The following is a 13,945-nucleotide window of genomic DNA, read 5'->3' as shown; positions in this document are numbered from 1 at the left end:
AACATTTCCTAAATAATTATTTGGAGAAAATCAAAACACAGTAAGACTACTTATGGAGCTCAAACTTTTTTTGAGGGCTTCTTTACTAGTGCAAAACGACCTAAGAAGTTGATTATTCCATCTTTTCTTGCTACTGCAGAAAAGTCAGGCAACAACAAATAAAATGGTATTTTTTTCTCGAGAAAAACCCTGGAACAAGGTATTTAAACAAAAAAAGTCATCTAAAATAAATTATAATTCATATCAAGAAATACATAGGATGATTACTATAAACAAATGGTAAATTATGAGAAAGACAGGACCTCTCTATCATGAGTCTACAGATCACACTTAAAAACACTACCCTAGGAATTAATACTCTTAGTGTATTAAATGCTACTGTATGCTACATGGTTAGCAGGAGCCATCAGTGGGCACTGGCTTAAGAAAAAGCAATTATGATTTCTCAGGTTGTTTTAAATCCAATACAAATCTACATTACAAAGTGGCATTAACTGTGGCACTTAAAATATTCAGTAAATACTTCCTTTCAGGTATAAGCATTAGGGAGTATTACAAAACCAAAGCTACTAATTTCTTTATTCCCTAGAAATGACCACACTAACCTCAGAATGCATTTGCCATCTGAAAGCTGGAAAGAAAAATGGCTCTTAAGAATTTTTTAAAGTTGGCCGGGCACGGTGGCTCAAGCCTGTAATCCCAGTACTTTGGGAGGCCGAGGCGGGTGGATCACGAAGTCAGAAGATCGAGACCATCCTGGCTAACATGGTGAAACCCCGTCTCTACTAAAAATACAAAAAAACTAGCCGGGCGTGGTGGCGGGCGCCTGTAGTCCCAGCTACTAGGAGGCTGAGGCAGGAGAATGGCGTAAACCCGGGAGGCGGAGCTTGCAGTGAGCCGAGATCGCGCCACTGCACTCCAGCCTGGGTGACACAGCGAGACTCCGTCTCAAAAAAAAAAAAAAAAAAAAAAGAATTTTTTAAAGTTTAACTGGAAAAATATATCCAATCATATGATAAAATTCTTTCCAGCAGTATCTGTAACCAGCTTTACAGTAATGCTATTTTTCCCACTTCAATAACAAGTTCCTATTTATTCTGAATACCCATGGAAAAAGGAACCCAAAAAACAAACTGTGCCCAGAAAGTATGTGAGACAGTGCCAACTTTCACAAATCTTGGAAAGACATATACTCATTTTTCACAAGGGTCAGACTCAAAATGTAATAGCTATTTTAAATCCTTGTGGGGAAAAAAATGATTTCATAAAACATTAAGATTACAAGTTGTTTTTCCAGAAGACACACAGAACAACCTCCTAAAAAGGAGGGTTTAAAGGATGAAATGTAGAGCAAAAAGTGGCAGTGCACCTTTTCAAGAATTTTTGTCCATATATCCAATGTATTTTTCCATATATCCAAATAATTATAATATTTAAGGAATAAAATAAACTAATACATTAAGGAATTAGCTTAGTGTATTAAATTAAGTTCCTGATTTGACTCCTATAGATTTTCCTTGGCCTTTAATGTATTTCCTTTCATACCATTTGGTATATTTTTGAACAATGTACATTATTTTTACACTAAATTAGGTTTAGTCAAAGAAATTATAATTAAATTGATAAAGCTGTTGTTCACAAGAAAAGTATCTTGTTAATTCATTCTTAAGCCAAATTATGTTTTCAGAGATTCTGATTTGTGTCACCACCTCCTCCATCATGACAGATAAGACCTGACCTGAAATTATAAATATTTTCAAAAAATGTATTGAACATTACTATTACCAACAGGAAAAAAGCATTCTTAGATGCATAATTTACCCTCAAGATGCATTCATCATAAAAAAATGGATGTAGAATGAAAACGAGTTTCAGAAAAAGATTTTAAAAAGGACAATAGTTAACATTTATTGGGTGCCTACTATATGACAAGCACTGTACATATACTCATCCTAAAAATAACATTTTTTCCAATTAAATAAAGAATATCTGTAAATGTTAAACATATAAAAAGAATTATACCATACGTGTAAAAAGAATGGTATAATTTATCCTCTGCAGTTAACATTTTTAGAATGGTATGATTTATCCTCTGCAGTTAACATTTTTTACATTTGGGGTGTGCTAAGCAACTGAGGTTCTCAATTTCTTTGCAAATAAGGCAAAAACAAACTAAATTATTATAGAAACAATTCATTTATTTGGGTCAAATATCTGATGTAGTAGACATCCACTACTGTTTTGACTCTTCAGCATCTTTGCTATCAAGGAGTTGTCTCTTCCACTTCTGACAATCATGTAGACTATGTCTCCCATCATACTTGGGTTTTCTCATCTGCATGAGAGTCTCAACTAATATATACATTTTGGAATATCTTGTCTAGAACACAGTTGAGCATCTAGAAACCAGCAAACACTGGCCCCAAAGCACCCCAGACATCCTAATGTCCTGCATTAATTCTCAGGCCTTGCCCAGGGCAGCAAATTCAGGGAAGAGGGAACAGGGGATAATGAGAACAGCAAGTAACAGTAAGGAAAGAGAAATTCTGAAGGCTTCCATCATTAAAAATCCAGTACTCTTTGGAAACAGTGTGGCAATTCCTTAAGATGTTAGTGATAAGTTTACTGTCGGACCTGATAATTCCACCCCCAAGAATTTACCCAAGAGGAGTGAAAATGTATGTCTACACAAATACTTTTTTTTTTGAGATGGAGTTTTGCTCTGTCACCCAGGCTGGAGTCCAGTGGTATGATCTCAGCTCACTGCAACCTCCACCTCCTGGGTTCAAGTAATTCTCCTGCCTCAATCTCCCAAGTAGCTGGGATTATATGTGCATGCCACCACACCCAGCTAAATTTTATATTTTTAGTAGAGACAGGCCATGTTGACCAGGCTGGTCTCGAACTCCTGATCTCAGGTGATCCACCTGCCTCGGCCTCCCAAAGTGCTGGGATTACAGGGGTGAGCCACCGCGCCCAGCCTACACAAAGACTTACATGCAAATGTTCATAGCAGCATTATCCATAAAAGCACCAAACTATAAATAAATCAAATGTACAACAGCTGGTAAATGGAGTTGACAAAATGTAGTATATTCATATAATGGAATATGGTTTGGCAATAAAATGAAATACTGATGTAAGTGAAAGAAGGCAGATGCAGAAAGACTACACATTATATGATTCCACTTGTATGTCCTGAAAATAGAAATTTGTAGAGCTAGAAAGCAGATCAGTGGCTGCCTAGGGCTGGGGTAGGAGCAAGGATATTTGGGATGATGAAATGTTCCAACAGTGGATTGTGGTGATGACTGCACAACTCTTTAAATTTACTGATAATCACTGAATTGTATACCTACAAAGGGTGAATGTTATGATATACAAATCATACCTCAATAAACTATTTAAAAACGTAGTCAACTTATGTGGGAACACATGGCCTTATAAGCTTCTGTGAGTATGCTTTTCATTTTTGGCAACTACTACTACTACTATTACTACTAATAAAGATCCTGGGTTGTCAAGAATTGGTTTAAGACTATACCTTTAACTCTGGATATCCACTGTACAAATCCATCAATCAATTTTACTGGCAAAACAAAATTCAAAGAGTAAGCCTTATCACTATTGGTAGATCATAGGTCATACTATTATTTTTCTACCAATGGAAAACATTATTTCAAATCTGCAAAAAAGGAAAATATAAAATCCTTAAAAGGATCAGTCTGTATTTATATTTCTGCCATATGGGTGATACGTAAAGTTCTATGGCTTTCCCTAAGGCCCTGAAAGACAGAAATAAAATTATTTAAACGTTATTTGTGTCCAATTTTCAGGACCTTAGACATAGGTACTACGAAGTCAGATTTAGAGACTAAGTAACTTGCTCAAGGTCCTCAAGAGCCAGAATTTGAACCTAGGAAGTGTGACTGCTTTTAAAGCCTAAACTCTTTAAACATTACTCTTTGTCTACGGGTTCTAGTCTAAAAGAATGTTAAAAGAATATACATTCTCAAAGGAGAAGACAGAAAATAATTAGGTAAATCAAAGCTGAGGCCAGAACAGACTTGGTATCAAAAAAACTAGGCCAGAAAAGCAGGCCTCATTCTGAGCTCTCAACCATGTAGTATAACCTAGGGTTCTTTAGAAAGACCCTTGGCAGCTGGGCACAGTGACTCATACCTGTAATCCCAGCACTTTGGGAGGTCAAGGTGGGCGGATCACGAAGTCAGGAGAACAAAACCATCCTGGCCAACATGGTGAAACTCCATCTCTACTAAAAATACAAAAATTAGCTGGGCGTGGTGGTGCGTTCCTGTAATCCCAGCTACTTGGGATACAAGGCAGGGCAGGGAAGTGCTGAGTAGAGGAGAGCGTTCTCCTACCCAAATGTTGCATTTCCCAAGACCACTCTGGCCCACCACGTCCCCATCCTGTGCCTATAAAAACCCCCAAGACCCTAGCAGGCAGACACACAGGCGGCTGGATGTCAAGAGGAACACACCGACATGGGAGTACACTGGCACGCTGGCAGGCCATCGATTGGTAGAACGACGCAGAGCTTGGCCAGGGAGGTTGGAGGAGAATCGGGGAACCTGATTCCAGGGGAAAACCATTGCCCTTCTGGCTCCCCCATCTGCTGAGAGCTGCTTCCACTCAATACAATCTTGCAATCATTCTCCAAGCCAACGCGTGATCTGACTGTTCCACTACATCAAGGCAAGAACCCTGGGATACAGAAAGCCCCCTGTCCTTACAATAAGGCAGGGGTCTAATTAAGCTGACGAACACAAGCCACCTACGGATGGCTAAACTAAAAGAGTACCCTGTAACACATGTCCACTGAGGCTTCAGCTGTAAACATTCACCCGTAGACATAGCCGTGGGGTCGGAGCCCCACAGCCTGCCTGTCTGTATGTTCCCCTAGAGGTTTGAACAGCAGGGCACTGAAGAAGCCAGCATACCCCCAGTGCATGCCCTGCGTGGGGGACAAGGGAACTTTTCCCATTTCAAAAGAAATGAATCCCATTTACAACTGCATCACAAAGAACAAAATACTTAGGAATAAATTTAGCAAAACATGCAGAACTATACTCTGAAAACTACAAAACACTGTTGAAAATAATTAAAGATCTAAATAATTGGAAAAACATCCCTTGTCCATGGATCAGACTACTTAACTCTGTGTAGAGGGCAATATTCCTGAAAATGATCTACAAGATTTAATGCAATTCCTATCAGAATCCCAGTGGACTCCTTTGTAAAAATCAATAAGCTGATTCTAAAATTCACGCAGAATTGCAGGAGACCGAGGATAGCCACAGCAATCTTGGGGAAAAAAAGAACAAAGTAGGAGGACTCACATTTCCCAATTTCAAAACTTACCACACAAAGCAACGGTAATCAATACACTATGGTAATGGCATAGGGCTATTACATATAGATCAAGGGAATAAAAGTCAAAGTCTAAAAATAAACTCTCATGTTTATGGTCAACTGATTTTTGACAAGGGTGCTAAGACTACTCAATGGGAGAAGGAACAGTCTTCAAAAAATGGTGCTGGGGTACCTGGATAGACACATGAAAAAGAATTAGGTTGGACCCTCATCTCACATTATATACAAAAACTAACTCAAAATGGATTAAAGACCTAAATGTAAAAGCTAAAACGATACAATTCTCAGAAGAAAGCACTGGGGAAAGGATTCGTAACAATGGATTTAGCAGTGATTTCTTGGATATGACATCAAAACACAGGCAACAAAAGCAAAAATAGACAAGTAAGACTACAAACTAAAACATTTTTGTGCTTCGAAGAACATAATGACAGTGAAAAGACAACCCACAGAATAAGAGAAAATATTTGCAAATAATCTATCTGATAAGGGACTCGTATCCAGAATAAAGAACTCTTAACTCAATAAAAAAGAAATTTGCAAATGAGCAGGGCCAGATGCGGTGGCTCTCGCCCAGGCAGGCGAATCACAAGGTCAGGAGTTCAAGACAAGCCTGGCCAACATGGTGAAACCCCGTCTTACTAAAAATAAAAAAAATTAGCCACGTGTGGTGACACATGCCTGTAGTCCCAGCTACTCAGTAGGCTGAGGCAGGAGAATCGCTTGAACCTGGGAGGCAGAGGTTGCAGCGAACCAAGATCGCACCACTGCACTCCAGCCCCGGTGAGAAGAGTGAGATTCTGTCTCAAAAAAAAAAAAAAAAAAACCCCAAAGGATGGCCCACCAAAAACGGCCACACACATTACATGAATTCATTCATATGCGATGTCCAGAACACAGAAATTCCTACAGACCAAGAGATTAGGTTTTGGGGCAGAAGGGGCAGGAGGTGAACAACAGCTAAAGGTTATAAATGCTCTTTTTGAGGTGATGAAAATGTTCTAAGTAGTACGATTTAAGTGGGTAAATTGTACTGTACGTATTTGTCTTTCAAATTAGTTTATAGTGAGTTTTGCAGAACATTTTTTAATAGTCACACAATCATATACACAAATTTTCCTTATGATTTCTGAATCTGATACAGCCCTTAGTTGTTTCTTGCCTCACAATTAATACTATCTTGTAATATTTTACATATTCTTGTAGATGATCTTACCTCTTTTCTGGAAAAGGAATGTTAGTTATTTAATTCTCCATTTTCCCTCCATGGTTCTTCTGTGTCTCACTCTCCTCATGTTGCCTGTGTTACTACGCTTTTCTCAGAATAGATCATTTCCTACCTCACACAAAAAATAGAGGCCTGGTGGGAAAGTCCTCAAATTCCTGCTCACGACACACCCCATTCTTCAAAATTATGTACCATCCATAGCTTCTTGTTAGGCTAAATCCTCCACCTTGAATTTGGATTCTATCCTTTTCTGCCTTCTTGGATCCTTGTTCAACCATTTTTCTCCTCTACTGTCTGTTCGACCTCTCCCTCTATTTGTTAACTAAGCTCAGCACATCAAGTTTATTCTTTTTTAAGAGTCTATCCCACAAACTTGTGTTATTTCCCTCTATTCTTCTTCCTTGTCTTCCTGTTGCAGTGAGACTTCTCTTCACCAATCCCATTGCCAGCTATCAGATTTGAACAATCATCATTTTTCATTTAGACTACTGCAGACTGATTTCCTACCAATTCATCATCTAAACTTGGAAATTTTAATTTGGTATACACGGCTGAGTCCACAAATCTCCTGAAATGTTTATGTATATGAGCACGTTTTTGGGGAATAGTTTTCATAAAATATGAAGAGTGAGATGAGTCCAAAATGTTGCTTATTTTTCTCATGGAAGACAAACTGATCTTTTAAAATGCAAATATGTCATGCTATTGGCTCATTTAAAGTCTTTCAGTATTTCCCCACTACCATGAAGATAAAACCCAAACTCTGTCAAGGCATACAAGGTCTCTTCATGATGTGGCTCTTACCTCTTTAGCATAAATCTCTCATGACTACCTCCTCCTTCTCCCTATACTGGTCTCCTCTCCTCTATACAAATAGTATTGTTAATATAGTAATAAAATAGAATATACACCCAGAACTCATCAGACCCATTTGCTTCAGGGTCTTTCTACATGCCTCTCTGCCTGAAATCACCCATCTACATCTGCTCTCTAAACTGGTCCTCAAAGACTCAGGATTACAATAGGAAATCATTTCCTGTTCTCTCCAGTCAGGATTAAGTGTTCCTTTTAATCTATGGCATTCTATATTCTATAATATATAGAATTCTAATTCTATATTCTGTAATAACTTTTATCACACATTATAATTATTAACCTACTTATCTTTCTTCCCTATTAGATTATAAACCTTAAATAGTAAGAACAGTATTTTTCCATTTCCATATTCCTAGTGTTGGCACTCACATTATTTCCTGAACAAATCGCACATTCTCTTCTCAACCTGTTACAAAACACTCTAAGTTCGATATTGTAACCATTCTTGGTAACCATCTAAGATCAATACTCTCTTCTCATTACCAAATTTAATTTTCATTCCTCATCTAGCTTAATCCTCATATTTTACTTAATCCTCATTTTTATTTGACCTGTCAATAACATCTGACACAGCTCATCACGTCCTCTTGAAATCCTTTCTTCATTTGGCCTCCTGGATACTGTTCTCACTTGGTTCCCTTCCTCCTAATTCACCAGCTATCCCCTGAGCTTCGCTCTGTGAAATTTCACTGAGCCAAACACGAGTCATACACTCTCATTTCAATGTATACTTCCACAAAAAGTAAAAAGAAAAAACACGAAAATGGTTGTGATGGAAATAGGCATCTCACAACTTATCCCCTAGTCTTTTCATTCTCAGGACATGGAACCCCATTCTCGTGGTGCTCACCATGTCAGTTTCGGTCTGAGTAAAGTCATTTGGGAACTCCAGTCTACAGCCAGTTGGGTGTGGAGAACAAAACCATTGTGGCTTTTCCTAAGTCTCCCCTGAGAAACAGGAGGAGAGGAGACTCAACAAGCCCGCCCCTTTGCCACAGGCAGGGAAAATCGCAGTTGGGAGTCTCAGGACCGACCTCAGGCCAAGGCCAGGCACACTGTCACTCCGGCCTGTGTCACCCTCATCTCCAGCGGCCCCGGTCCTCCCCCGAACCCCGCAGTCACCTCCCCCACCCCCCACTTACCTCCCAGCGGCCCTCGCCTCCCCCTGGCCCTCACCAACCCCCCCATCCCCCCATCCCCCGCTCTCGCTGCCCCCCACACCCAACTCACGGCCAGCCCTCCCCTCCCCCCGGCCCCTGCCTCCCCAACACTCACCTCCCGTTCGGCCCTCCCCTCCCCCACACTCACCTCCCGTCCAGCTCCGGCCCAGAGGTGTCTGCCGAAGGCCCCGCCACTCCCTCCGTGCTGAGCCCAGAGGCCCGGCGGCTTCGCCTCCGCGGCCGGGGCTGTTTCTGAGCCGCCAGCTCGGGCTCCATGGCACGGAGGAGGGGGTGGGGCGGTGGCCGGGTGCCCAGAAGACCGGCAGGGACGGGCACGATGCCCGCCAGCCTCTGCCAGGCAGAAAGCGCCTGTCAGCGGACTGCAGCCGCCACCGCCGTCATCCGGGGATTTGAAAATGGCGGCTGCGCAGCGATCAGCCAATCAGTGAGCGCGCAGCGGTTCCTAGGAGACGTGGAGTCCCGCCCCTTCGCCGCTCCCGGGATCCACTTGCCTAGGAAAGAGCCTAGGAAAACTTGACATTAACTGTTGAGCGCATCCCTGAATCCCCAAGGCCCGATACCTCCTTCATTGTTCATTAGGACTTTCACTGCAGGCCAAGGCAAATGGACTGGAAGCATTTTAAGTCATCAGATCTTTCTTAGCATTTGGGGAGAAGAGAGGTCCAAAGTAATGACCTGTAAACAAGGCTTGTTTATTGGCCATATACACACTAAATTACTGTGCACGTGGCCAATATGAGATATATTTCCAATTACCAAAGATTATACAAGTGTGTTCCCAGGGTAGGAAACAGCAAAATCTAATTTTGAGCCCTGGTGTCTTCCAATAAGGATACACAGTCTCTCCTTAGCAAAACGGAATGAAGTAACTTCATCCTTTGCTTGTAAAAAGTCAGCAAAAGACATAATACAAAATAAAGGACGGCCTCAAGTAAAAAAAAAAAAAAAATTGTTAAATTACACGTTCTTTGAATTTAAATATTGCTTTATATGTGTCAAAGTCTTTAAAATAGCTTCTCCTGACCGGCAGTGGTGGCTCACGCCTGTAATCCCAGCACTTTGGGAGGCCGAGGCAGGCGGATCATGAGGTCAGGAGATCAAGACCATCCTGGCCAACATGGTGAAACCCCATCGCTACTAAAATACAAAAATTAACTGGGCATGGTGGCACATGCCTGTAATCCCAGCTACTCGGGAGGCTGAGGCAGAAGAATCCCTTGAACCAAGGAGTCGGAGGTTGTAGTGAACCAAGATCATGGCACTGCACTCCAGCTCAGCGACAGAGCGAGACTCCGTCTCCAAAAAAAAAAAAAAAACACTTCTCTTTTGGCACTATATTTCAACTTCTGGAAATTTATCCTAAAAAATAAAATTATATAAACATGAAGCTATTAATGATATTGTTTATAATAGAAACATTTAAGACAACCTAAATAAACAATGATTTACAGCTCATCCACTGAGAAGAATATTTTCAGCCAACAAAAATGAAGTGTGAAGTGTGTAATAGTATACTGGTAATTTGAAATAAAAACATGAAGTATAGAGATATATTCAGTATATTCAGTTATGAATTACAAGAGATTATACAAAGGAAAAAGATAATGTCAATGTGTTAAAATGTATTAAATGTATTAAAAAATCAATGTATTAAAATGTCTCTAGGTAGTTAGACTTCAGGTATTCAAAATTTTTATTTTTTGCACTTAATTTTTTTTAAAATAAGGACATATTGAACTTGTAGAACCTTTATAACATGAGGGAAAAATGTTTTAGTTTTAAAAAGAGCAAGAAATTAGGGAGTAAGATTGAGAGGCGAAGCCAGCTGGACGTCCTGGGTTGAGTGGGGACTTGGAGAACTTTTCTGTCTAGGAAGAGGACTTCAAAATGCACCAATCAGCACTCTGTAGCTAGGATTGTAAAACGCACCAATCAGCATTCTTTAGCTAGGATTGTAAAACGCACCAATCAGTGCTCTGTAGCTAGCAAGGGGATTGTAAAATGCACCAATCAGCACTCTGCAAAAATGCACCAGATCAGCTCTCTGTAGCTGGCAAGAGAATTGTAAAATGCACCAATCAGCGCTCTGTAAAATACCAATCAGCAGGACCCTCAAAGTAGCCAATTGCAGGGAGGATTGAAAAAAGGGCACTCTGATAGGACAAAAAAGGAACATGGAAGGGACAAATAAGGGAATAAAAGCTGTCCACCCCAGCCTGCAGTGGCAACCCGCTGGGGTCCCCTTCCACGCTGTGTAAGCCTTGTTCTTTTGCTCTTTACAATAAATCTTGCTGCTGCTCACTCTGTGGATCCATGCCACCTTTAAGAGCTGTAACACTCACCACGAAGGTCTATGGCTTCATTCTTGAAGTCAGCAAGACCATGAACCCACTGGAAGGAACCAACTCTGGACACAAGTTGACCTTGGATAAGTACCACTTCTGTTCTACCTTCCCTATCTCTCCCCAAAAATCAAAGAAGAAAGCATTGCTTTATAGCCGTTAGAGTGTAAGAATAAAGAAATGTTCTTAATATTTGGGGAATTGGTCTCTACCAAGACAGAGCTTCAGTGGATGCAGATATTTAGATTATGAACAAAAATAAACCTGTAAGAGCAATTCTTCAAGTCAAATCCCAAGTGGCTAACTGGGCTCAGATTTTGAACAGAGATAAGGGCTATCTGCTTGACTAGACGTCACACCTACTCTGTGTGCAGAAAACCCACGTCCCTTTGGGATTTCCACAATTTACGTGAATTGACGAATCAGGGCTCACCTGATCTAACTAATCAGAACTCATCTGCTTTAACCAATCAGGGCTCAGCTGTATTACCCGATCCGAACTGAGCAAGTCTGAATCTGTGATTTGCATAAACACATCTGATTGGAAACTTGGACAAGAACTTTTTCTATAAAAGCCAAACACTCCCTTTTATTCTCCGGGATCGCCTTTCTTTTACCCCAAAGGCTGTGTCTCCCTGGTTTGCAAACTGTTCACTAGAAAAAAGTCTCCTTTCTCCAAAATTTCTTTTCAGAGAACTTTTGTTTGCAAGATAGGACCATGTGAATCACTGACATTTGGTCTTTTTTCCCACAGAAACATTTGTTTCATATTGATAGTTTCAACATACTTCGGTGAGATCCTCAGAATTCAGGGCCTGTCCTCAGCTTTGCAGGTTCTGAAACTGGTTTTGATTGTGTAATCAGAGGTGGTCGGTCCTTTGGTAACTTGTAATAACTGCTCACAAAGTGATAGATACCGCAGGATGTCAATGTGGGGATTCTAGTGGTGGGGGTGGGTACTTCTTTCCAGTGATCTGAATACTATTGTTTTATGCAGAGCAAATGTTTCCAATTTTCATTCACTTGAGAATTTATGATTTTGCTCAATTATTCAAAAGGATATATTAAATTCCTGCTATAACATGCCAGAATCTGTGCTAGACATTAGGGAAATAAGGAATAGAAGACAAATTTTGATGAGAAAATTGCTGGGTGCCATAGAAGAACAACAAAGAAAAGTGACTGCTCTGAGGGTTGGTCATTCACGACCTGGGAAAGACTGGTGACATCTCTTGATCTTACAAGAGATCAACTTTCTGGTGTCTGAATGCCAGTGTCCCAGTATTCTATGTCTTACACTGTATAGAACAGTCCCAAAACCATGACAAATGTTCTCTGAATCCTCTCTCTTTCAGTTCCCCACAAATCATCCTTCTCCCTTAAAATATTCACCAGGACAGGGTTTGAGGAAATTGTTTTGATTTCAGCTTTCATATATATAAAATCAGACTCTAGAATTCCCTCTCTGAGAAGATATTCCTACTAACTTGACTGGAGCAAAGTGTTACCCAAACTTCTTCAACCACAGATTTGCAAAACAAATATTCCTTTGGGGAACTTCCTCAAAGATTATTTCCAAAACCTTCAGCCCTGTGTAATGACACCAATCATTTTGCAGATTGATATTAAATATATTCAACAATCAATAAATGAAAGTAAATTATTATGTAAATCAATAATTTAAAAATCTATTTTCTTTCATTATCTAAGTATATCAAACTATTTTTGCAAAACTGCTTACCAAGTTTTATATAGATATATATACATGTATATATTGGAGTACAAAGTGTTCATCAAAACACTCTATTAATTTCCAAATTATTTGCTGATTTTTATGTGATCTTTTGTTTGCCGTTGCTATCCCGAGCTAAATGATTCCCCTTTGGTCTGTAGGCTCCCACAGAAAAATGTAGCAAATTTGCAAACAGTGACTTCCCGTTAGAAAACTAGTAGTCTTAATAACTAGAGAATTTCCCTTTGCATCAACGTTTTTCTTTTAGTTCTGAATCTTCTCATAGCTTCTCATGAACTAACAGCAATTACTTTCAGGAGAGTGAATGTATGTGTGTGTGTGTATATAGAATGTTATAATACTGTCTGAAATTTTTAAAAATATATTTACTATATCTACTATTGATTAATTTATAAAACTGTTTATTAGACTGTAATTTTTAATTGGGTCAAACTTAATTGTTCCTGCCAAATGAAAGGGAGTGTAGTCCACTGTTAAGTATGTGGACTGTGTTGTCATTCTGACAAGCAGAAGAGTACTTACAGGCACAATAGGGTAGAATATTTGAAATCAGATTTGTCATCCCTTAAAATCTATCACTGTGTGTGTATGTGTGATGTAGGGGGAGGTTGTTTCATTTTTTTGCCTCAGTCAATCAATCAATGAATCATCTATGAATCATGTTTACCATATTGGTTTACCTTAGGTATTCCAATGAGGAAAATGGAAAATTCCAAAATCTAGCTGTTGAACTTAGAGAACGAGAATAAAACTTGAGATGAAATATGTATGGCCAGAGAAGGTGCTATTAATCCAAAGTAGACTGTAATTCATTTTTCTTAATGCCTAGACTATCTTCCTGAGGACATTGCAAGTCTAAAAGATTAATTTATATCAGTAGTTGGGGAGGAGAATAGAGGAGGAAGGAGAAAGGCGTTTCAGTGCAATGGTAGGGGGCAGAGAGAATGGCAGAGGACAGTGATCTGGCTGTGGTCATGAGGCTGCCAACAGAGAATTACCAAAGAGAACTTCAGAAATGTCAGAATGTCAGTCAGAATTATTGCTCAGAGTTGAATAATTTGCTTTTTTTAAACAAATTTTTATGCTTAGAAGGTTTCCTTTGTCTTATTATTTGGCCAGTGAATTGACTGGCTCACAATGAAAAATACGTAAGAAAGGAAGGTTTTGT

General features: G+C 39.7%; 1 protein-coding gene across 1 annotated transcript in view; it reads right to left on the bottom strand.

Annotated features, from left to right (window-relative positions):
* The window catches only part of NET1 (neuroepithelial cell transforming 1), a 43,301-nt gene extending 34,228 nt beyond the window's left edge, over positions 1–9,073 (bottom strand). The window contains exon 1 of the mRNA XM_015146382.2: positions 8,810–9,073. Coding sequence (XP_015001868.1) covers positions 8,810–8,937 — 128 coding nt within the window. The 5' untranslated portion in view covers positions 8,938–9,073. The remainder of the gene's footprint in view (positions 1–8,809) is intronic.
* Between the last annotated feature and the right edge of the window lie 4,872 nt (positions 9,074–13,945).

Source organism: Macaca mulatta, chromosome 9 (assembly GCF_049350105.2).
Source record: "Macaca mulatta isolate MMU2019108-1 chromosome 9, T2T-MMU8v2.0, whole genome shotgun sequence".
Classification (NCBI taxonomy): domain Eukaryota; kingdom Metazoa; phylum Chordata; class Mammalia; order Primates; family Cercopithecidae; genus Macaca; species Macaca mulatta.
This window is presented reverse-complemented; position numbering and strand designations above follow the sequence as displayed.